General features: G+C 51.3%; 2 protein-coding genes across 10 annotated transcripts in view; both read left to right on the plus strand.

The window, feature by feature from the left end:
- Positions 1 to 5,230, plus strand: part of GARNL3 (GTPase activating Rap/RanGAP domain like 3) — a 178,357-nt gene extending 173,127 nt beyond the window's left edge. For 3 of the 4 annotated variants that reach the window (XM_032257295.1, XM_032257294.1, XM_032257296.1), the window contains 3 exons: positions 528 to 743; positions 2,279 to 2,405; positions 4,762 to 5,230. In XM_032257295.1, the coding sequence (XP_032113186.1) occupies positions 528 to 743; positions 2,279 to 2,405; positions 4,762 to 4,939 (521 nt within the window). In that variant the 3' untranslated portion in view covers positions 4,940 to 5,230. The remainder of the gene's footprint in view (positions 1 to 527; positions 744 to 2,278; positions 2,406 to 4,761) is intronic. The other variant, XM_032257297.1, reaches the window with a different exon arrangement.
- Positions 5,231 to 8,813: 3,583 nt separating this feature from the next.
- SLC2A8 (solute carrier family 2 member 8) lies at positions 8,814 to 20,261 on the plus strand. 6 transcript variants are annotated; one of them, XM_032257309.1, is made up of 10 exons: positions 8,820 to 8,980; positions 9,070 to 9,232; positions 9,533 to 9,739; positions 11,449 to 11,548; positions 14,039 to 14,235; positions 15,167 to 15,310; positions 15,465 to 15,573; positions 17,551 to 17,724; positions 18,049 to 18,194; positions 20,011 to 20,260. In XM_032257309.1, exons 1-10 carry the CDS (start codon positions 8,925 to 8,927, stop codon positions 20,185 to 20,187), a joined length of 1,473 nt encoding a protein of 490 aa, XP_032113200.1. In that variant the 5' UTR covers positions 8,820 to 8,924; the 3' UTR covers positions 20,188 to 20,260. The 6 variants fall into 6 exon arrangements, with proteins under 6 accessions (XP_032113204.1, XP_032113200.1, XP_032113202.1 ...); XM_032257310.1 differs by having other exon boundaries at positions 8,821 to 8,980; positions 19,694 to 20,260; XM_032257313.1 differs by lacking the exon at positions 18,049 to 18,194 and having other exon boundaries at positions 8,814 to 8,980; positions 19,694 to 20,261.
- The last annotated feature ends 1,514 nt before the right edge of the window (positions 20,262 to 21,775 follow it).

Here is a 21,775-nt window from a genome sequence, read left to right on the forward strand (position 1 = left end):
TGCAACAGCAGTTATTTTTCCTTGAGGGCTGTTAACAGTACTGGGTTTTGATAGCTAAAAGAATAAAGTCATCAAGCCCAGACATTCCTCAGTACATGCAGTCTTTCACTCTATCTGGCTTTGCCTGCGAACCCCAGAGGCCTGTGCTGTGGTTACCTCACCTCTTTGAACACAGCACTTTTCATAAATTTTTACCACATCATTTGTCTTTATTGCACACAGTTAAGATAAAACACAGAAGTCCCTAAGCAGGGCAGCTTTTTGCTTTTCTTGTCTAGTGTTTTTTTTACTGTGCAGTCAAGAGTGCATTTTACCTAATTTACACATGAAAATGCTCTTAGAAAACGCAAAGCTATCACATACCCTCAAATAAGTGCTCCCCACGAGCCCTCCCAGTGGGACATTAGAGATCAGTGTGTGACAGAAAGTCTTTCTTCATGCTATGTTAAGGAACAAGAAATTATTCTCTTGATAATAATCTGAACTTTTGTTAAAGTTCTGATGTTCTTTTTGAAATCACATTTCAGGTGAAATTCAATCAAAAAATCTGTACAAGATTCCACTTAGAAACCTCGTGGGCAGAAGCATCGAGCGACCTCTGAAGTCGCCCTTAGCCTCCAAGGTCATCACCCCACCCACTCCCATCAGTGTGGGCCTCGCTGCCATTCCTGTCACGCACTCCTTGTCCCTGTCTCGCATGGAGATCAAAGAAATAGCAAGCAGGACCCGCAGGGAACTACTGGGTAATGGTTTTCAGTCCTGGTTTCCACTGTCTCTGAACAGACCAGCTGGTTTTACCTTTGTATATGAATTGTCCTCAAAAACAGTGAGTTTCAAAGGAAACTTTCCATTTAAGAAGGGATTTATATTCTAATACATCTATACCAAGGAAAACACTATAGTGTAGCCAGCAACAGTGATGTTGTTGATCTGTATTTATTGGTGTGGAAAGCTGCCCAAACCATGTGAAGGAAGGAAATGGGCAGTTCATAAAACACTGTGTCTAGTCTGATAATTAAAAAAATCAAAGTACCAGTATATGTATGATTTCCTACAAAGGTGTCTCAATGGATTTATATCCCACAGTTCACAGGCAACATTTTATGTTGGTATATCCCCAAGTGGAAATGTACCATGTTTTTACACATGTGTGTTCAGTTCCCCTATTACTTCTCCCAGCCCTAGACAGTGGGGGCAGGTCTGTGGACAGAACAGATTGTTGCAAGATATTTGTTGAGCTCTTTTCTCTCAGTATAAAGATGACACAGGCTCACACCTGTTATCCCAGCATTTTGGGAGAGGCTGAGGCAGGCAGATCACTTGAGGTCAGGAGTTCAAGACCAGCCTGGGTAACATGGTGAAACCACATCTCTACAAAAACTATTTAAAAATTAACTAGTCATTGTGGCATGCGCCTATAGTCCCAGCTAGCTACTCAAGAAACTGAGGCAAGAAAATCGATTGAGTCCTGGAGATCAAGGCAATAGGGAGCCATGATCATACCACTGCACTTCAGCCTGGGCGACAGAGTGACACCCTGTCTTTCAAAAAAAAAAAAGATGAGAGGCCATACCAGAGAAACATACAGCCCCTGGTAAGTGTGAAAATGTGAAAAGATTAGACTGTTAGAAACCTTTCTGTTCAGATTTGTGGAAACAAAATAAGAAAAAATGGAACTGACATATTAAACCAGTAAAAAGTGGTTTGAAAACTTAGATTGGGATCTGTATGACATAAAACTGTAGGGACAGTTGGCCTGAGCACATCCCTGCCCTGCAGTAATAGTTCCTGAACAACTGGAGGAAAGGACCCAGGCCACTTGACAGGGCAGGCCTTGACACTAACAAAGTCCATTGGTTTTTGAAGTTGGTGCCTTCCACTGTTTTTAAAATAACGTATTGCTATTTTTAACACAGTCTTCCATATCAAAGCTTGATCTGCCCACCACTGTTTACAAACCACTGAGCTTTTGAAAAACGGAACCACTGAATTGGAGAATTACAGGGCTACCAGCAGTAGGACTGTAGATCATTCTCTCCTCATTAGGCTCTTTGAATCTCTAATTTTTTTTTGCAATGTGTGTATGCTTTATAATCAGAAAGGAAAAACCTTCTACCAACAAGAAAACCAATAATTTGAAAATATATATTCGATCATCTTTCTTCCAGACTCTTAACACAACAATGCACCAGTTCCCAACCAAGAAAAAATAAGGCTATTTTCTGTCTCCATGGCAGCCCTGTGGTAGTGACTCTTTGACCTATGATTCTCAATCCAGGCCTCTCGGACGAAGGTGGACCCAAGTCAGAAGGAACGCCAAAGGCCAAGTCCAAACCCCGGAAGCGGTTAGAAGAAAGCCAAGGAGGCCCCAAACCAGGGGCAGTGAGGTCATCTAGCAGTGACAGGTAAAGAGAAGGAGAGGCCGCTGCTTGAGGTGGTAGACCTGTGAGTCACAGCACTGCCTGGGAGGCCCCTTCTGTAGATTGATGATGCCACTAGTGGCCCCTTTGCCAGCTGCAGCAGAGGGCCGGCAGCCTGCTTCTCTCTGAGGGTCCCCAGAGCCTCAGGCCTACCAGGGATGGGTCTAGACAAATGGGCACTCTTACCAGCAGTCAAATGCTCATTCAAATATATGAGACCTGGCCAGGCATGGTGGCTGAACGTCTTTAATCCCAGCACTTTGGAAGGCCAAGGTGGGCAGATCACCCAAGGTCAGGAGTTCAAAACCAGGCTGGCTAACATGGTGAAACACTGTCTCTACTAAAAATACAAAAATTAGCTGGGCGTGGTGGCATATGCCTATGGTTCTAGCTACTTGAGAGGCTGAGGCAGAAGAATCACTTGAACATGAGAGATGGAAGCTGCCGTGAGCCAAGATCAGGCCTCTGCACTCCAGCAAGACTCTGTCTCAAAAAAAAAAACACCAAAAAATATATATAAAAAAATATATATGTATATTTTGTGTGTGTATATATATACACACACACACACATACACACACACACACACACACACACACACACACACATAGAGAGGGAGAGGAAGAGAGACTTTTGACCAGTTGACATAGAGTTTTTAAAATAAAAATGCTGGCTAGACATGGTGGCTCATGCCTGTAATCCCAACACTTTGGGAGGCCAAGAAGGGAAAGTCACTTGAGCCCAAGAGTTCAACCCCAGCCTCAGCAACACAGCAAGACCCATCTCTACAGAAAAAAAAAAAAAATAACTGGGTCTGGTGGCATGTGCCTGTAGTCACAGTTACTTGGGAGGCTAAGGCAGGAGGATCACTTCATCCTGGGAGGTCAAGCCTGCAGTGAGCCATGATCACGCCACTGTACTCCAGCCTGGGTAACAGAGCAAGAACCTGTCTCAAAAAAAGAACCACAACCACTTAGTAAGACTGCAGGGAAACAGGTACTCTCTATGCAGTAATGCAGTACTGGTAGCACATAAACAGTCCAGCCTTTCTGAATGGCAGGTCAGCATCACATGTCAATGAATAGTAGTTAAGTCACACTGATTTGTCCTATAAGATCTCTGTTGTCCTTCAAGCAACATCACACATGCTCCAGTGTGGAGAGTGATGGTTCATATGTCCAAACTTCATTCATTCACTCAACACATATTCTTGGAGTACCAGGGACTTAGTTGGGTGTTAAGATATGGAGAAGACTAAGCCCCCACCTGTTCCTTCAAGGGGTTCCCAGGCCAGTGGCAAAGACCAACAGGGGTCCAGACAATTTCTGCATTCTAGCATGGCAGGTGATGTGTAACGAAGATTGCCATCCAGCTCATACCTGGGGCAGGGAGGGTCTCAAACATCAAGGGAGGCTGAGCCTTCTCTCATAAGTCATAACCTGATAAGGCCCCTGCCCTCAGGGACTTTGCATTCTAGTGTAGGAAAACAGACAGCAAATAAGTAAGCAAATAAAATCATTTCAAATAGTGACAAGTACTATAAAGAAATTGAAAAGAAGTAAGTGACGGGGCTGGCAGGTAGAAGGTCTACTCTTAGAGAGGGGTCAAAGAAAGCTTTTTGAGGAAGTAGCATTGGGCTGGGCTTGGAATGAATGATAAGAAGCTAGGGGAACAGCCTTTCTGATAGCAAGGACCTCAGGGCAAGGGCCCTGAAGCAGGCCTAGCATGGCCAGTTAAAAGGCAGGAGGAAGAGTGGACAGGTTTCAGCATAGAGAACAGAGCCAGGAACTGTGTGAGGTCAAGAGTGGGCAGTGGCTGGGCCAGGTGGGCTTTTGCAGGCCAATGAGTATTTGTGGAATGCATTAACTCCCTGAGAAGTGGAAACCAATTTTGGTCAAATTAATTATGTAGCTATTGAGAGGGTCCTGAGGAGCTGGAGGAAACAGAGGGAGTCAGGGGTGGCCTAGGAGGCTGGAGGGGTCACAGACCCAGTCCCAGAACCTTGGCTGTGAGAATGAATTTCAGCCTGATCCTCAGGCCCTGGCCAGCCATGGGAGGGTTTTAAGCAGGGTGACATTATCTGGATTTGCACTTTAGAAAGGTAGGTAAATAATGCCTCACAAATACCTTCCATGTGTCACACACTCAAGCCTTTAATCCTCACAACCCCATGAGGTGATGGGGTGGCATTCCAGCACTTCCCCACCTCTGCCACATAACAGTGGGGATTTGGGAAGCCAAGCTCATGAGCTCAGATGAGCAGGAAATTGCCAGAAAAAAAAAACAGGCCCAGTTCCATGGTGCTCCCACAGATCCTCTTACAGTGACTTGTCTCCTCTAGGATCCCATCAGGCTCCTTGGAAAGTGCTTCTACTTCTGAAGCCAACCCTGAAGAGCACCACCACTCAGCCAGCTCTGACCAGGACCCTGTGGCAGACAGGGAGGGCAGCCCATTCTCCGGCAGCAGCCCCTTCCAGCTCACGGCCTTCTCTGATGAAGACATTATTGACTTGAAGTAACAGAGTTCAAATCTCATTTGCCATCTTTAGTTTTCTTATTGAGGTTTATACTCTTTAAACAATTCTGATGTCATTTCTCAACAAAATGTGGCTTTTAGCCTGTCAGTGATCTATTGGACCAAACCTTCTGCACACTTGGCCAGTTTGGGTCCCTCTCTAATGTCTGGTGCCATCTTTCTTGATCTTTCTTTCTGTTCAGGAACCATCAGTCCCCTTGTAATAAAGGTGGTAGATTTCATTGAGGTTTTAGATTGAAACTTTGAATAAATCAAAAATATTCATTCTTATTTACTGCAACCTTCTATTTTATATTTTTAGAGGGAAAATTATTTTTTCATTACAGCTTTGATTTATGTCACAAAATGTGTTTCTTTTATAAAGAAAAGTTATTGTTTTTTAACTTTATTATAAGTAAGTTTTCTTTCTGCACCTTTGGCCTTGGTTCCTGTTTCAGTTCAATGTGATTGGAACCAGCTGCATTCCTGCCTATAGACTTTTGATAAAAGCTGAATGGTTAGATCTTAGAAGCTCCTCCTTTTTCCCTGCATCTCATGAAAAATATTAAGGTGTAGGAGCTTGTCAGAAGTCTTCAGATTACTTTGTGTGGTTTATTGTTACTCTGCAATAATGTAACCAGAGAACAGCTACTCCTTGCGGTTAAAAGTATTCTCATTGTAATCCCAGGGCTTTGGGAGGCTGAGGTGGAAGGAACACTGAGTCCAGAAGTTCAAGGCTGCAGTGAGCTACGATTGCACCACTATACTCCAGCCTCGCCGACAGAGGGAGAGCCTGTCTCAAAAAAAAAAAAAAAAAAAGGCAGGGCATGGTGGCTCATACCTGTAATCCCAACACTTTGGAAGGCCAAGGTGGGTGGATCACCTGAGATTGAGAATGCAAGACCAACCTGACCAACATGGAGAAACCCTGTCTCTACTAAAAAAAAAAACAAAGAAAAAAAAAATACAAACATTGGCTGGGTGTGGTGGCGCATGCCTGTAATCCCAGCTACTTGGGAGGCTAAGGCAGGAGAATCACTTGAACCCGGGAGGCAGAGGGTACAATAAGCCAAGATTGTACCATTGCACTCCATGCTGGGCAACAAGAGCAAGACCCCATCTCAAAAAAAAAAAAAAAGCATTCCTAAAGTCCTCCGTCTTTTTGAGTCCCTTCACTCTTTCACATAAATGATATGAAGATAATAATTTGGTTTATCTGCCTTTCCTAGCTCCCTCTCCAGAGCAAGCAGAAAGAAATCTGGACTGGGCCAAGTACAAAAGAAATAGTGAAATGTCAGCCACTAGCCAAGGGGAGATGCAGTTTCACTAGCATTGTTTGTAAATATTTTAATCTGTGTGAAAAGGCATTTTAACTTTGGCTTTAGTCTAGCCCATTCAATTTTATTCTATCTCTTCCTGCTTTCATTACTCATCAAAAGAAACTTTCTGTTACTGACCCTGTTAAAGCGACTCTGAAGAGTTCTTCTGCAGGCTTTGTGAGTGTGGAGAACTGAGTTTGACAGGACCTTGGTCTGACAGATTTTATAGAAGTTTGGATCCTACCTCCTAGTGGGCCTTGCACACTGTGGAGAGAGCTCCCCTCTCTGTCCTTTGCACAAACAGATCAACATGATGAGCCCAAGCTGAAGGCTGCTTGGTTCATCTTTGGCAGAAGGCAAGAGGCAAGAGTAATAAAGAAGTGCTTTTTAGGTATACCCAGATGGGGCTGTTTATAACCAAATGTGCCTGCTCATATTCTTTGCAGCATTTAGCATGCCCATTTTTTCTTTGCTTTTTATGCCCTTTTCCTGTATAGGGGGAAAAAACACTGTGTCCCAACCCCACCAACAGTTTCATGAATTATGTTTTATTATTCTTGCTTTTCAAATAAGGAAACAGGCTCAGAAAGGGGCAGTCGTTTGAACCTGCAAGTTCTTTGACTCCAGAGCCCTTGCTTTCCTCATTTCTGCCACACAGAGACAGGCTAAGTGCCTTGTGTCTGTTGGATCTGGCTGGTGTTTTTCATGTTAAACTTATTTGTAAGCTTTATGAGTTTATATCTGTGTTTTTCCTTTTTCTTTCCTGAAGTGTCTTGCTTCACAGCACAGCATAAAAAAACCCACGGGCTATTTTAGAGCATTCTTCCAAATCAGCAGCATTAGAGGCACCCATAATTTGACAAGAGTCATGGGTCTGAAGAGTGATGTAGTGAGGGCAAGAGATGGAACCTACTGATCCGGCTGTTGGTGCTTTGCCTATGGAAAGTGGGCAGGAGGCTATTCTGGCAACATTATTTGTTTACAAAGGCTAAGAAGTCAGTTCTGCACGCTCATGGGAAGGGAAACCATTGGCCACAGGGTAGAAACAGATTTGTAGGAGTCCATGGCTCAGAGGGCTGTCTGGCACTGGAGCATCCTGCCTACATAATCCTTTCCGTGTACCCGACTGGCTGAGTCATAGAGTAAATCATCCAAATGCAGTGTCTGCCCATGGAGTTTGAGGCATTCATCCACTCTCCAAACACCAAGTGCCTACTCTCCAGAGGAGGTCATGTTCATTGGAGAAGGACAGAAGTAAATGGAGTATCACAAAGCAGTGATAAAGGCTGTGATAAGAATACATAACTCAAGCGCTAGATGCTGTGGAAGTACAGAGGGCAGTTGCCTAAGTCTTTTAAGATAGTTTTGTGGTCAGGGTGGAAAAATGTTGGTTGCTAGAACCATCAGGTGACTGCAGTATGTCAAATGAGTATCATAATCATACCGGTTAGCATTTGAGTGTTTCATATGTCTTTTATATACATTACCTTGCGTCACAACTCTCCTGGAAGATAATGGTCATCCCCACTTAGAGATGGGGAAACACAAGGCCCAGAGAGGGATTACAAGCCAAGCCTCTTATTTCCATGCCGTGGCTCTTTCCAGAATTATACCCACACTCCACCGCAGCTGCCCGCACCCAGAGTGTCGAGTATGAATTGGGTACAACTGGTGAGATCCAACAGTGCCTCATCATTCGGCTTGGGTGCACACGAAAAGTTGCCATTCAAATCCCCAGGGAACTCAAACTTTGGAGGCAGGTAGATGAAGATTCAAGAGTCAGGATTCCCTGTGAAGTGAGTGAAACTTAAGAGGAAGCGTGGCGCCCAGATCTGCCACACAGGTGGCGTGGGGGACCCCACCTACCACTGGTCCTCAGCACCTGTAGGTCCGAGCCTTCGGCAATCTGGAAGGCGTGAGGGTGGGTGTCGGTGTACAGGGACACGCCTTCGCCCCCAGCAGCTCAGCTGGAGCGTCTGACCAGTCTGGGCGTCCGAGAGGAGAGGGAGGAGGCCCAAGACAGTCTGTTTGGAGGATCTCTCTCCTGCAGAGCTGGGCCCAGGCAGAGGTCGGACGCCTCCAATAAGGCCTCAGGGCAGCGATTAACGCGGGGCAAGAAATGCAGACCTGACCTAGGGAGGTCTGCAGCTACTCGGAGTTGGGGGCGGAAAGTCAGGGCTGAGGTCCACGTGCTCCGCCTTCACCCGCCCCTACCCTCATTGGTCGAAGCTAGATTGAGAGGAGGTGCCAGGCAAAAAAAAAAATAAATTTCCTCCCTCCAACGTCATTGGGTAGCCCAGTCCAGAGGCTGCTCTCTGGCCCCGCCTACGTGCTCGCAGCACACTCCAATTGGGTGGTTGTGCCCCCAGACGGAAACTCCGCCCCACCTGTACTTAGGGCTGCTCCGTCCTAGGGGCGGTTCCAGCACGCTGTGCTAATTGGCTCTATGCTGCCATTGGTCTGCTTTAATATGAAGGGCGGGTCCAAGCGTAGTCGCTAACCCCGCCTTGCATTCCTATTGGCTGTTCCTCCTCTGCTGTTCCGATTTCGTCCCAGTTCCGACCCCCGCCTCCCGCCGCCCATTGGCTGCGAGAGGCCGGTGCGGGCCGCACGCGCGAGGCTGGTGTCGGTTCAGGCGCCGGAGCCGGCAGATTGGCGTTGGCCGTGGATATGACGCCCGAAGACCCTGAGGAGACCCAGCCGCTTCTGGAGCCGCCTGGCGGCAGGTGAGCTGCGGGGAACCTGGGCCCGCACGCGGTCTTGCCCTCCCGCTCCTCCGCGCCATCTCCGCTCACCCTCCACCCTGTGTCCGCAGCGCGCCCCGCGGCCGCCGCGTCTTCCTTGCCGCCTTCGCCGCTACTCTGGGCCCACTCAGCTTCGGCTTCGCGCTCGGCTACAGCTCCCCGGCCATCCCAAGCCTGCAGCGCGCCGCGCCCCCGGCCCCGCGCCTGGACGACGAAGCAGCCTCCTGGTTCGGGGTGAGGCCCCGGGCTCACTCCTCCAGCCCCGGGACCCCGCATCCTCCCCTCAGGACGGGCATCGGGCCCCTCCGCCCTCCACCCCTCCCCGCAGGACGAGCATAGAGCCCCTCTGCCCCCAACCCCTCCCCATGAGATGGGCATCCGGCCCCTTCCCCCCAACCCTCCCCTCGGGACGGGCGCTAGGCGCCGTCTCCCCTGCCTGGGGTCGCCCACTTCCCTCTGAGCCCGCGGGGTGGGCGGAGGGCGAGGACCGGCCGCGGCTTCGGCGCCTTCTCCTCAGCCGTCACCCGCCCCCAGGCCGTCGTGACCCTAGGCGCCGCGGCAGGGGGTGTGCTGGGCGGCTGGCTGGTGGACCGCGCCGGGCGCAAGCTGAGCCTCCTGCTGTGCTCCGTGCCCTTCGTGACCAGCTTTGCTGTCATCACCGCGGCCCAGGACGTGTGGATGCTGCTGGGGGGCCGCCTTCTCACCGGCCTGGCCTGCGGTGTTGCCTCCCTAGTGGCCCCGGTGAGTGTCCCGTCTCGCGAGTGTCCCGTCTCGCGAGTGTCCCGTCTTGGGGCCTGAGACCAAAGAGGATTGGGACAAGCCGCTCCCCAAATCTGGGTGAGCGGCTCCCCTGGCGGGACCTTTTGGGTGCCAGGCCTGAAGTCCCTGCGTTATCTCGTAGTCCCTCCCTTTGACCCTGGGAGGAAGCCTGCTATTACCTCCATTTACACTGAGGTCATGACATGGAGTCTTGGAAAGATGAAGTCCTTTGCCCAGGCAGTGTCCACAGCTAGTCAGAGGAGAAGCAGGTGTTGGAACCCAGGGTTGTCCCACTTAGCCGTGCCCCTCTTTTGCTCTGCAAACCTGCAGATGATCCACAGGAGCCCACTCCTCACATTATGGTTTTCATCCCTGGCTTCCAGTCACTGACTGCAATTAGCAGAAGTTCCTGTCCTGATTTGTCCTGGGGTTGCTGCTGGCCTCTGCGTTCCCCTTCCCTTCTCACAGGCCAGCCCCTCTGGCTTCCCCATCTTCCCCTTCTCCCTCTCGTGACCCAGGCTGCCCACATCTGGGTCAAATCCCAGCTCTGCCACTGGCCTGAGCAGTGCCTCCCTGGGCCTCAGTTTCCCTCTCTGGAAAACAGGGATTTTGGCATTAGCCCCTGAGGTAGTGGTCAGGATTCAGTGGTCAGGATTTACTACAATACAGGTAGTGTCTACTTTGCATAGACAGCCCTGGCATGGCTTTTGGAGGACTGGACCCTGACAACTGGGTGACCCGTGAACTGCCCCTGGTCATGGGCTTAGACAATACCTCACCTGAGTAAGGTTGAAAGCAGCCACTCAGTGCGCATCTCACCAACATTTGCTAAGCGGCAGCAGCAGCTGGACTGAGACGGAATTTCGCACTGTCACCCATGCGGGAATGCAGTGGCACAACTGCAGCCTCTACCTCCTGAGTTCACACGATTCTCCTGCCTTAGCCTCCCGAGTAACTGGGATTACATGCACACACTACCACACCTGGCTAATTTTTTGTATTTTTAGTAGAGATGGGGTTTCACTATGTTGGCCAGACTAGTCTCAAACTCTTGACCTCATGATCCACCTGCCTCGGCCTCCCAAAGTGCTGGGATTACAGGCATGAGCCACTGAGTCCCGGCGTCTTTGATTTTTTTAACTGGGCAGAAACACACCTGTGTTAGGGCCTAAGCTGTGAATAACCTTAGATGATGGGTGAGGACCTGGTGGCCTGTGGGCCCAGGAGGGAGCAGTGGCAGCCACTGGTAGTGACCGAAGTGGAGTGTTCCTACTTCTGGTCCAAGGCCACCACTCAAAGCGTGGGTCTCGGGCTAGGATCTTGGGTGGGCGTCACCTGGAGCTGGTTAGCAAGACAGAATCTTTCCCCTGCCCAGACCTACTGCATCAGAATCTGCATTTTATCCAGGGTGTCTGTGCACATTAAACGAAGGCTTGAGAAGCTCTGTGCCCACCGCCTCTCGCCATCACATGCAGCCCTCTCCATTACCCTTAATCCTCTTTAAACACCTGCCACAGATGATTCAATGGTGGGGACCTAGGGATGGCTCTGCTCACCTGGGCAGGTTACACTAAGGGCCTTCAGGGCCTGCCGTAACCCCAGTGAGGACTTTCCTCAGCTCTGAATGGCTGAGATTTTTTACTTTTAAGAACTCTTGGAGCCCAAGTAAAGCCTCATCTTATTGCTGGCAGGTCTACATCTCTGAAATCGCCTACCCAGCAGTCCGGGGGCTGCTCGGCTCCTGTGTGCAGCTGATGGTCGTCATCGGCATCCTCCTGGCCTACCTGGCAGGTATAGTCGTCATTATCTCTTGCTTCCTGTTTGTGGTCATGTGGCCATTTTACAGATGTGTAAACAGAGATTCAGGGAGGTCAAGGGACTTTTCTGAGGTCACACAGCCAGTGCCCAACGTGCCAGGCTCCAGATCACCTTCCTGGGACCTTGGGATAGGTGGGTCTGAGTTCCAGGGACAGCTGGAGAAGGTGATATCCTCCTCTTCCCTGAAGCCCCCTCTAGGGGTGTAGGAATGCCTGACTGGTTAGGGCAGTACCTTACTGTGCAGTGACAAACTAGAGGGCTCCAGGGGTGGGTGGGTCCCTGTAAAAATCTTCAGCCCAGGCGCCTGAAGGGCTGAGCAAGTACCCTTGAGAATGTCAATGCTGTATTCACCATGCTAGTGAGTTGCAATGTGAAGAAGGCCGGTTCCTGGGAACCCTGGGGGCAAACCTGGGCCAGCATGAAGAAGCTTTAAAAACAGGGTGGCCAGGCGTGGTGGCTCACGCCTGTAATCCCAGCACTTTGGGAGGCCAAGGCGGGCAGATCACGAGGTCAGGAGTTCGAGATCAGCTTGGCCAATATGGTAAAACCCTGTCTCTATTCATAATGCAAAAATTAGCCAGGTATGGTGGCACCTGCCTGTAATCCTAGCTACTCAGGAGACTGAGGCAGAAGAACTGCTTGAACTCAGGAGCTGAGATTGTGCCACTGCACTCCAGCCTGGGTGACAGATCAAGACTCTGTCTCAGAAAACAAAACAAAAAATCAAGGGCAGGCTTCAAATCTGACCGTTCTGGGTTTGGGGATAGCCTCTCCTACTTGCTGTGTGACCTTGGCCAAGTCACACCACCTCTGGAAGCCTCAGTTTCCCTGTCTTGAAATGGACATAACCTCTAGTCCAGTACCTGTCCATTAAATTAAGTGACACATGAAAAGTGCCTAACAGTGGGTTCCAAATGAGAATTGTCAAGGGATGGCCTGAGAACCACGGGGGACCATCGGGGTAGGAGGCCTCAGGGGCCTGACAGGCTGTGGACTGGCCCAGTGTACAAGCCCTCTGCATCTTCAGGGTGGATGATATACAGGTCTTCAGTCTTTCATTTTTACCCATTTAACCACCCTATCTAATTCAGAATCTTGTCTGGCTACTTTGGGAGACTTGAGTAAACCAAAGCCCCCATGTGTGCAGGCATTGACATTCATAGTTTGGGGGACAGGTACTGGGTGTCCCTCCACCCGTGGCATTATCTTCCGAGCATCTTAACATGTACTCGTTGCTTTTCCTGCCTCTCACCAATCAATTTCTGTCAGTTTTGATCGACCGGGGTGGGTGAACTCTGTTAACATGACAAAGTGACATGGTGGTGACACGTTTGCTTCACATTGGGGCAATAATGTTCCCACAACTAGACTTCGTGGAACAATTGTCTGCACCCCAGCACAGAAGAACAATAGGATATCATGTCTATCTTAGAGGTATTTTTCCACTGGGAACTGGGGATGGGTAAGCCTTAGCCTTGGGAAAAATTAATAATTAGAGCAGGCCAGGCGCAGTGGCTCATACCTATGATCCCAACACTTTGGGAGGCCAAGGTGGGCGGATCACAAGTACAGGAGTTCAAGACCAGTCTGAACAACGTGGCGAAACCCCATAATGTCCATGTCCCGTCTCTACTAAAAGGAAAAAATTAGCCGGGCATGGTGATGGGTGCCTATAATCCCAGCTACTCAGGAGGCTGAGGCAGGAGAATTGCTTGAACCCAGGAGGTGGAAGTTGCAGTGAACTGAGATCATGCTATTGCACTCCAGCGTAGGTGACAGAGCAAGACCTCATCTCAAAAAAATAATAATTAGAGCAGCAATGCCCTAGATTCATTTATTCCAAGACCCCTTTGTAAGAGAACCTTTTGACTTTATACAAGGCTGATGATTCAGCACTTATGCTGTCCTTCATATATCAAGACAGCAAAATCCTCTCACCTCTCTACTTTCATGTATACTTTGAATAGATAGTGCATTCAAATGATTCAGCACTCAAGTGCCAGAGTGGGGAGATGTCCAGTGAAAAGCGTCCTCCACCTCTGTCCCTTTCCTGTCTTGGGGAGCCTGCATTGCCTGTTTCTTGGTAGCCTTCAGAGAGTCTGTGCATATGAGGGATACGCATATTTATCTTCCCTCACCCACCTCTTGTACAAATGGTACCATATCATACCACGTGGATATGCAGCAAGCATTTCATCCTTTGTTTCATGGCTACATAAATGTTTCGCTGAACAGACGTAGCCTAGTAATGTCCACGTTGCCATGCCCACCATCACTTCTACAGCTGGTGTGGTTGGCCGGTGCCAGGTGCCTTCATGAACAATTGTGGTAATGTCAGTAGCAAACACGAGGCAGATGTGCAGAGGCAGCAAGGCCCCATCTCTAAAGCTGAGTCTTTGAGGCTGGCAAGGCCCAGGCTGGCTTGCCCTGGCTCTGATGCCAGCCTCCCCTGCCCCCCTGCAGGCTGGGTGCTGGAGTGGCGCTGGCTGGCTGTGCTGGGCTGCGTGCCTCCCTCCCTCATGCTGCTGCTCATGTGCTTCATGCCTGAGACCCCACGCTTCCTGCTGACTCAGCACAGGCGCCAGGAGGCCATGGCCGCCCTGCAGTTCCTGTGGGGCTCCGAGCAGGGCTGGGAAGAACCCCCGATTGGGGCCGAGCAGGTGAGAAGCTGGAAGTCAGAGCAGACAGGAGTGGGACAGCAGTTAGGGGAGGGTAGCACAGCCTGTTCCCAAGGCCACACACCCGGGAGGGCAGGGGACAGGGAGGTGCCTGTCCACCCTCCACCCTCAGCGAGGACAGGCCCAGAGTTGTCCTGTCTTTGAGCAGGCAGAGACAGCTGGAGCCCCACGGAGCTGGTCCCTAGCCTCCGAGGTCACCAGCAAAGCTTGAGCCTTTATACTTATTGTCCCAGGAAGAGAATAGCCAGGCCTGGTGGGGGAAACAGAGGCAGAGCTGAGGACTTGGATTTAACAAGGGAGTTGTAGGGCAGGGGAGAGGGTTAAGAGTCTGGTTTTACAGTCACCCAGCCATGGGTTTGAAGCCCCTACCCTGCCCCTTACCTGCTGTGTGCCCTTCTGGTCTTTAAGCCTTAGCTCTTCATCTGTAACTTGGGAGTCAGAGTACATGCTTCACAGTGGTGGGCAGGGCTCAGTGGGGAAGGTGGGGCTTGGGAGGGTGGGGCTTAGTGGGTAAAGCGGGGCTTATTGAGAAGGGTGGGGTCAGTGAGGAGGACACAGGTCTGTGAGGAGGGTGGGTTCAGTGGGAGGGGAGGGTCAGTGGAGACGGCCGGGTCCAAACCTGAAGCAGGTACTGGATGTGTTGGTGGTGGCAGGGATGAGGGCAGCAGCTTGCCCTTTGCCCAGGTCACCTGTGTGTGGCTCCCCGCACCTATCAGAAAGTGCCCTGGGCAGATGAGGGTCTTCTCACCTGACACATGGGGAGGCTGGGACTTGTCTGCACAGCTGAGGACACAGGGGGCACTAGGATGAGCCGAGACTCACTCTCCAAGCCCTTAGGACAGCGGGCCCACAGAGGGGAGCCCCTTGCAGGAGGGAGGAGAGAGATCCTGATGGCCAATCTCCGTCAGAGCAGGGCTTCCACCTGGCCCTGCTGTGGCAGCCTGGCATCTACAAGCCCTTCGTCATCGGCGTCTCCCTGATGGCCTTCCAGCAGCTGTCGGGAGTCAACGCCATCATGTTCTACGCAGAGACCATCTTTGAAGAGGCCAAGTTCAAGGTAAAGGGGCCTCTGCCTGGCCTGCCTGGTCTAGCCCCCACAGAGATGGAGCTTCCTCCCCCAGCCTAGGGCCCAGCCACCCAGCACAGGCCTGGAGAGGGAGGGACCCAGTTCTCGGCTGACCCCCCTGACACCTTGGCTCCATCTCCCCCAGGACAGCAGCCTGGCCTCCATCATTGTGGGCGTCATCCAGGTGCTGTTCACAGCCGTGGCGGCCCTCATCATGGACAGAGCAGGGCGGAGGCTGCTCCTGGCCTTGTCAGGTGAGGGCTTGACCCTGTGCAGGATGGGTGCCCTGGGCCAGTCTCCCCACCATGGGCTAGAGGGCCTTTGCCAAGGCCACCACATTGCAAAAGGAGGACAGGGGGCATTTGTGATGACAAATATCGTGGACTAATGCGGCCATGATTTGATGGCAGCTCACCACCAGGCACTCACAGCAGGCCTGTCCACGCTAGCACTGCTCCCACACCATGCCTTTAACCTCTGTGGCGAACCCACTAGAAGGCACCATCACGGGCCCAGCTTATGATGGGGAAACTGAGGGCCAGGAAGGTGAAGTGACTCAGTGTAGGGTACCCACACGTTGGGAGCCAGATGTAGGGCTGTGGAGGCCCCACAGAGTTGTGGGGTGTCTACTATGCTGTGTTGAGGTGCAGGATATAAGAAGTAAAGAGACAGGACACTGAAGAACTGGTGAAGAGCATCTGGACTCAAGGGGCCACACCACCTGTGAGCGGAGACCAGCGGTGGTGGCCCCCAAATGCCCCAGAGCATGTGTATTTATTAGGTACAAGCAGGGGGCAGGGTCGAGAGTGAGGCCATCATCTATAGGCTTAGTAATAGGGCATACATAATCACGTGAGTTACAAGGGAGGGGACCACCCCATTATGTCCCCTGGGCGGGGGGGGGGGGGCGTGCACAGCAGGGGGCTGTGCTGTGTGCAGTAGTAGGGGGTTGTTTACAGAAAAGGGGTCCACCCCCATTAGGTCACAGAGGCAAGGAGGTGGGCTGTGTGCAACAGGTGTCGTGTGCAACACTTCTTATCTGGGGGCTGGAGACTTCAAAGGATTTCTAATAGAAGGATACTGTAAGCCAGTGCAGTGGGAGCTGACAGATTTGTGCTCTTCTCTTAGGATATTTATGGGAGGATTCTTTGAGCTAGCACAGAAGCGAGAAAAGACTGACAGGGTGTACAGCCGCAATGACTGGTCACACCAGAGTGGTTCTTCTCCCTCGGTTATTTCCAGGATCTCAGGCCCGAGGCCTACTTTCCACAGGAACTGGATGCAAGGTACTACAACTCCTTTATCAGGAGGAGAGGTACTTGCTCCAAGCCTGCCATACAGCGTATGCCCTTTCAGGCAGGGACGCCACCGCCTGGGTCTTTGGTTCTCGTCCTGGTCTGGCTGTTTTCCCATGTACTGCTTCTGTTCTGTGACTGCTCTAGGCATTCCTCCTACTACAAACTACTCTATGGTTATATGGAAGGGTTCTATAAATCAGCACTAAATGTGTCAGTACAGCTCCGGCTACAATACCTATATGATTATATAGAAAATTATATAGAACTAAGTATGCTAGATATATGTAAACAGTAAGTTACACTTCAAACACTAATTCTATAAACTAACATATGATTATATATGAAGGATTACATAAAGGAAACAGCTGAGCAATAACACTATAAACTAAGATATTCTTCAGGCACTAATTGTACCTGGCGTCAGGACAGTTCTCCTTCCTTGGTGCCCATGGGGGATGTTACCCACAGCTCAGGAGCTTGTGGTCCTTTTGGGCAAGTGACTTTACCTCTCTGAGCCTCAGTCTCCGCCTCTGGGAAATGGGGGTAATAGCAGCACCTCCCTCAGCGCTATTGTGAGGAGTGGCAAATGATCCACGTGAGGCCTTCAGCAAGAGCTGGGTACAGACATTTGGTCCTCAGGGGCTGCTGCAAGGGCGACCGTTGGGGCTGGGGGTTGCCTGCTGCTGCTGCTGCACCCCTGCTTCCTCAGGCCAGAGGGTCTGCTCCAGGAACTTTCTGCAGTTCACTGAGGTGAACTTCCACGGAGGGATGGCTGCCACCCAGTCAGGGCTCCTGGGGCCAAGGTACCAGAATACCAAGCTGGCCACTCTCTGGGAGCCAGACCCCCCCCCACCCCGGAGGTGTCCAGGCCACACTGCTGTACCCTGGGCCATTCTCCCAGCGCCGTGCCCACTGCTGCCCTCCCGCCTACAGGTATGGTCATGGTGTTCAGCATGAGTGCCTTCGGTGCCTACTTCAAGCTGACCCAGGGTATCCCTGGCAACTCCTCGCATGTGGCCCTCTTGGCACCCATCTCCACAGAGCCTGTTGATGCCAGCGTGGGGCTGGCCTGGCTGGCCGTGGGCAGCATGTGTCTCTTCATCGCCGGTAAGGGGCCCATGGGAATGGGAGGTGATCCCCCAGCCCTGTTCTGGCGGTCCTGGACAGCTGGGGTCTTCCCCAGCTCACCTCTCACATCGTAGATCCCAGGCTCTGCATTGATAGCTCTGACCACACACAGATGCTGAACTAGGCCACTCTGCATTCCTTTCACTGAATCCCCTGGGCAGCTCTCTGAGCAGGCCCCATCGAAGGCCCATACTGGGATCCAGGACCCCTCAGCCCTACAGGCTGGGAAACTGGGTCTCTTGGCTCTGCGGCGAGCCAAGGAGCCCAGCCCTATGGGCCCTGACGCCTGTCTCACTCCTGCAGGCTTTGCCGTGGGGTGGGGGCCCATCCCCTGGCTCCTCATGTCAGAGATCTTCCCTCTGCACGTCAAGGGCGTGGCAACAGGCGTCTGCGTCCTCGCTAACTGGCTCATGGCCTTTCTCGTGACCAAGGAATTCAGCAGTCTCATGGTGAGCACAGCCCTCGGCCAACTGCATGTCAGAAAGAAGCAGTTTCTAAAGCCACTTGTATGGCAGAAGATTCAGGGGCGGGGCCATACACGCAGGCTGAGCCCCACCATGCCTGGGCCACTGGCCATCTTGGGCAAGGCAAAGTGGAGGCAGATGGGCTGGGCCAGATGGGGAACCCAGGCTGTGACCCCTCAGGAGTCCTTGCCCATCTTGGCAGTCAGATGGCACAGCTGGCCTCTCCCCTTAGAGAATGTCAGGAACACAGGCCTTGAACCTAAGGTCTACATGGGAAGAGCTGACAGGACTGGGCTCCAGCCCCACCCTGGCTGTGTGAACTTGGGTGTGATGCTTACCTTCTCTGAGCCTGCTTCCTTGGCTGAAACTGGAGGAGAGTAACAGCAGCTTGCTCTCAAGGCTGATGGGAGCATCCATCCAGCTCCTCATTTTGTTGCTTTCTCGCAGTCCCAGCTGACAGAGATGGCTCTGGAGTAGATGATCTGGTGGTTTGTTCAGTCATTTGTGCCCTCAGGTCTCCTGACATGTGCCATGTCCAGCCCTATTCAAGGCACCAGGGACAGCAATGAACAAGATAGACAGAGTCCCCTTTATGACAGGGGCTGGAAAGGCCATGACAATGGTGGAAGAATGAACTGCAACGGGGCTGGGTTAGGACGTAGTGGGGTGGGTCAGTGAGGGGCCAGCCTGGCGTCTGTACAGAGCCTGGCACCTACTAAGGGCTGCCCCGGGCTGATGCCTGGGGTAGAGATGACTTGCTGGGAGCTGGGAGGGGATGGGCAGCAAAAGAGGGAGGAAAAGAAGCCAAGAAGGAAGTGACAAAGGACCTAACAGTGACCTGGGGAGCCAATGTCCAACAGGCCAGGAGAAGGCCTTCAAGGAGGGAGAGATCACCAGGTCCCAGAGGAGGAGGAGCTGAGAAGCACCTTTTTAGTTCTGGCATATGGGAGATCACAGTGGTGGGGTATGGGGGGACAGGCTCTAACCGAAGGGGACGGCTTACTCCTGCCTTCATGCCACTAGCCCCAAGAGTCCCCATATGCTCCTGGGGCCATGCTCACTCTGCCCTATCTCACCCATTCCCATCACACTCTGAAAGAACCCCCCAGGGGCCTCAGGGTGGGGCCAAAGCTGAGGGTGGAGGGTGGGTCTGTGGGCCCTGGAGTCAGACCTGGAGCAGGTGCCCAGCTGTTACTGGATAGCGGGTCTCTGGCCTTGAGACAGTCACTTCATTGCTGTGAGCCTCAGTTTCCCAAGCCATAAGACCTCGATACCTTGCACAGTGCTTGGCCCAGGCCACCAGACTGGATGCCAGATTATCCTCCAACTTCCCAGAGCTGGATGGAGGCAGAATGGGTGTGGCCTCGGGCAGGACAGGCTGGGGTCAGAGGACTGGACCCCCTGGTGGCAGAGCTGCCTCAGTGATTGCATGGGGCCTCCTGGTTTCCCCCCACATCCACCCATGGCCTTTCCTCTCTCTGCAGGAGATCCTCAGGCCCTATGGAGCCTTCTGGCTCGCCTCCGCCTTCTGCATCATCAGTGTCCTTTTCACCTTGTTCTGTGTCCCTGAAACCAAAGGAAAGACTCTGGAACAAATCACAGCCCATTTTGAGGGGCGATGACAGCCACTCACTAGGGGATGGCGTGAGCCTGTGACTCTGGACTGGGCCCGAGCCCAGAGCCCCTGCCTGCCCCAGGGGAGCCAGAATCCAGGAGCACAGCCCCTTGGAGCCTTGGTTTGCAGGGTTTCTCCTTCGTGTCGAGCTCCCTCCAGCCCCCAACCTGGAGCTAGGAGGCTCACCGGCCTCCTGTTCCAGTTCCTGCTGCTGCTCTGCGGACTCGGGATCACCTTGGAGCTTTGCAGACCTGCAGTCAGCCCTCCACACGTGACGCTAAAACAGCAGAAGGGGAGGTGGGCCTCTGGGATCTTTGTCTTCTGGCTGGAGGTACTTTTGGAAGTTGGGTGCTGGGCACCTGATCACTCCTCTCATGTGGCTGCCTTATTGGGAAGGAACTTTGTTTGCCAAATAAAGATTGACATAGAAAATCAGGTCAGTGTCTCTGGGCTCTTTGTGTGAGCTCAGTTTGAAAAGGGTTTATTCTTTATTCCCATGACTTCTGGGACTAGACGCTACCTAGGACACCCTGTGGATTTACTTTCTCATGGCCAGCCAAGCTTGCCCTTGGCACCGAGAAGTAATTTCTGGCTCCTTCCTTGGGCTCAGTTCCCTGAGTCATCAGCCATCAAATCTTGTCGAGTTTAAAAAATAAACAACAACAAAGAAACCTCTTGTTCTTTTTTTTATAATTTTATTATTAATTAGCTAAGTAATAAGTGTTCATTTTAGGAAAATTAGACAACATTTAATTTTTTTTTAGTATATGTGCTGCCGAAGCGAGCACTCATTTAATTTTTTTTTTTTTTTTTTTACTTTTTTTTTGAGACAGTCTCACCTGTTGCCCAGGCTGGAGTGCAGTGGTGCAATCTCGGCTCACCACAACCTCCACCTCCCAGGTTCAAGCAATTCTCCTGCCTCAGCCTCCTGAGTAGCTGGTACTACAGGCGCACACCACCATGCCTGGCTAATTTTTGTACTTTTAGTGGAGACAGGGTGTCACTATGTTGTCCAGGCTGGTCTTGAACTCCTGATCTCATGATCCACTCGCCTCGGCCTCCCAAAGTGCTGGGATTACAGGCGTGAGCCACCGTGCCTGGCCTAATATTATTTTTATAGCTGTTAACCAGCTGCTAGGCACTGTCCTAAGCACTTCACAAATATTAACTCATTTATTTGGATAAACAATGATATAACTATTTTCAGCCACCCCTTTGCAGAGATAACATCCCTGTTGAGATTTTGTTCTGCCAGGCACAGAGGCTCACACCTATAATCCTAGTGCTTTGGGAGGCTGAGGTGGGAGGATTGCTTAAGCCCAGGAATTTGAGGCTGCATCACTGCACTCCAGCCTGGGAGACAGAACAAGACCCCAACCCCCACCCCACCCCCCAAAAAAGATTTTGGTTTTATCTTGAAAGAGCTCACTTCCAACACACATGTTATCCTGCAGCCCCAGCGCCTGCCCATCTTGGCATTTCCCTTTAAGTCACATAATGAAGGCAGAGAGCAGGGGCCTATTTTTGAGGATACAAAAGGTACAGCATGGACCAGGCAGAGCAAGGCTCCAGATGAGATCAGTTTCTAGATCTGCAGCAGCTGCTCTTACTTCAGTGAAATGTGTGAAGCCACGCACAGGACCCTGGACAACACTCAGCTGTAGCAAATCCAGTTTCCCTGAGGGCCTTCCAGAAGCAGGGTCCTGTCTCTGAGCAGGAACATCTCCCCTGGCAAAGGCTGCACCTTGACAGTCGCATTCCCAACACTTGTGTGGCAGGCAGTCCACTAATCGGGTGAGAACCATATTGCTTTTTGCATCTCAATGTAGTAATCTTAGCAAATTGTCAAACACTTTTTTTCCAGGCTGGTATAAAATTGTATGTGCTTTTGTAACCTTTTAACAACAAAAGTAAAATACAAAAGGGCACCAGGCCTGGTGGCTCATGCCTG

Source organism: Sapajus apella, unplaced genomic scaffold, assembly GCF_009761245.1.
Source record: "Sapajus apella isolate SASKATOON/1434 unplaced genomic scaffold, GSC_monkey_1.0 scaffold97, whole genome shotgun sequence".
In the NCBI taxonomy this organism is placed as follows: Eukaryota; Metazoa; Chordata; class Mammalia; order Primates; family Cebidae; genus Sapajus; species Sapajus apella.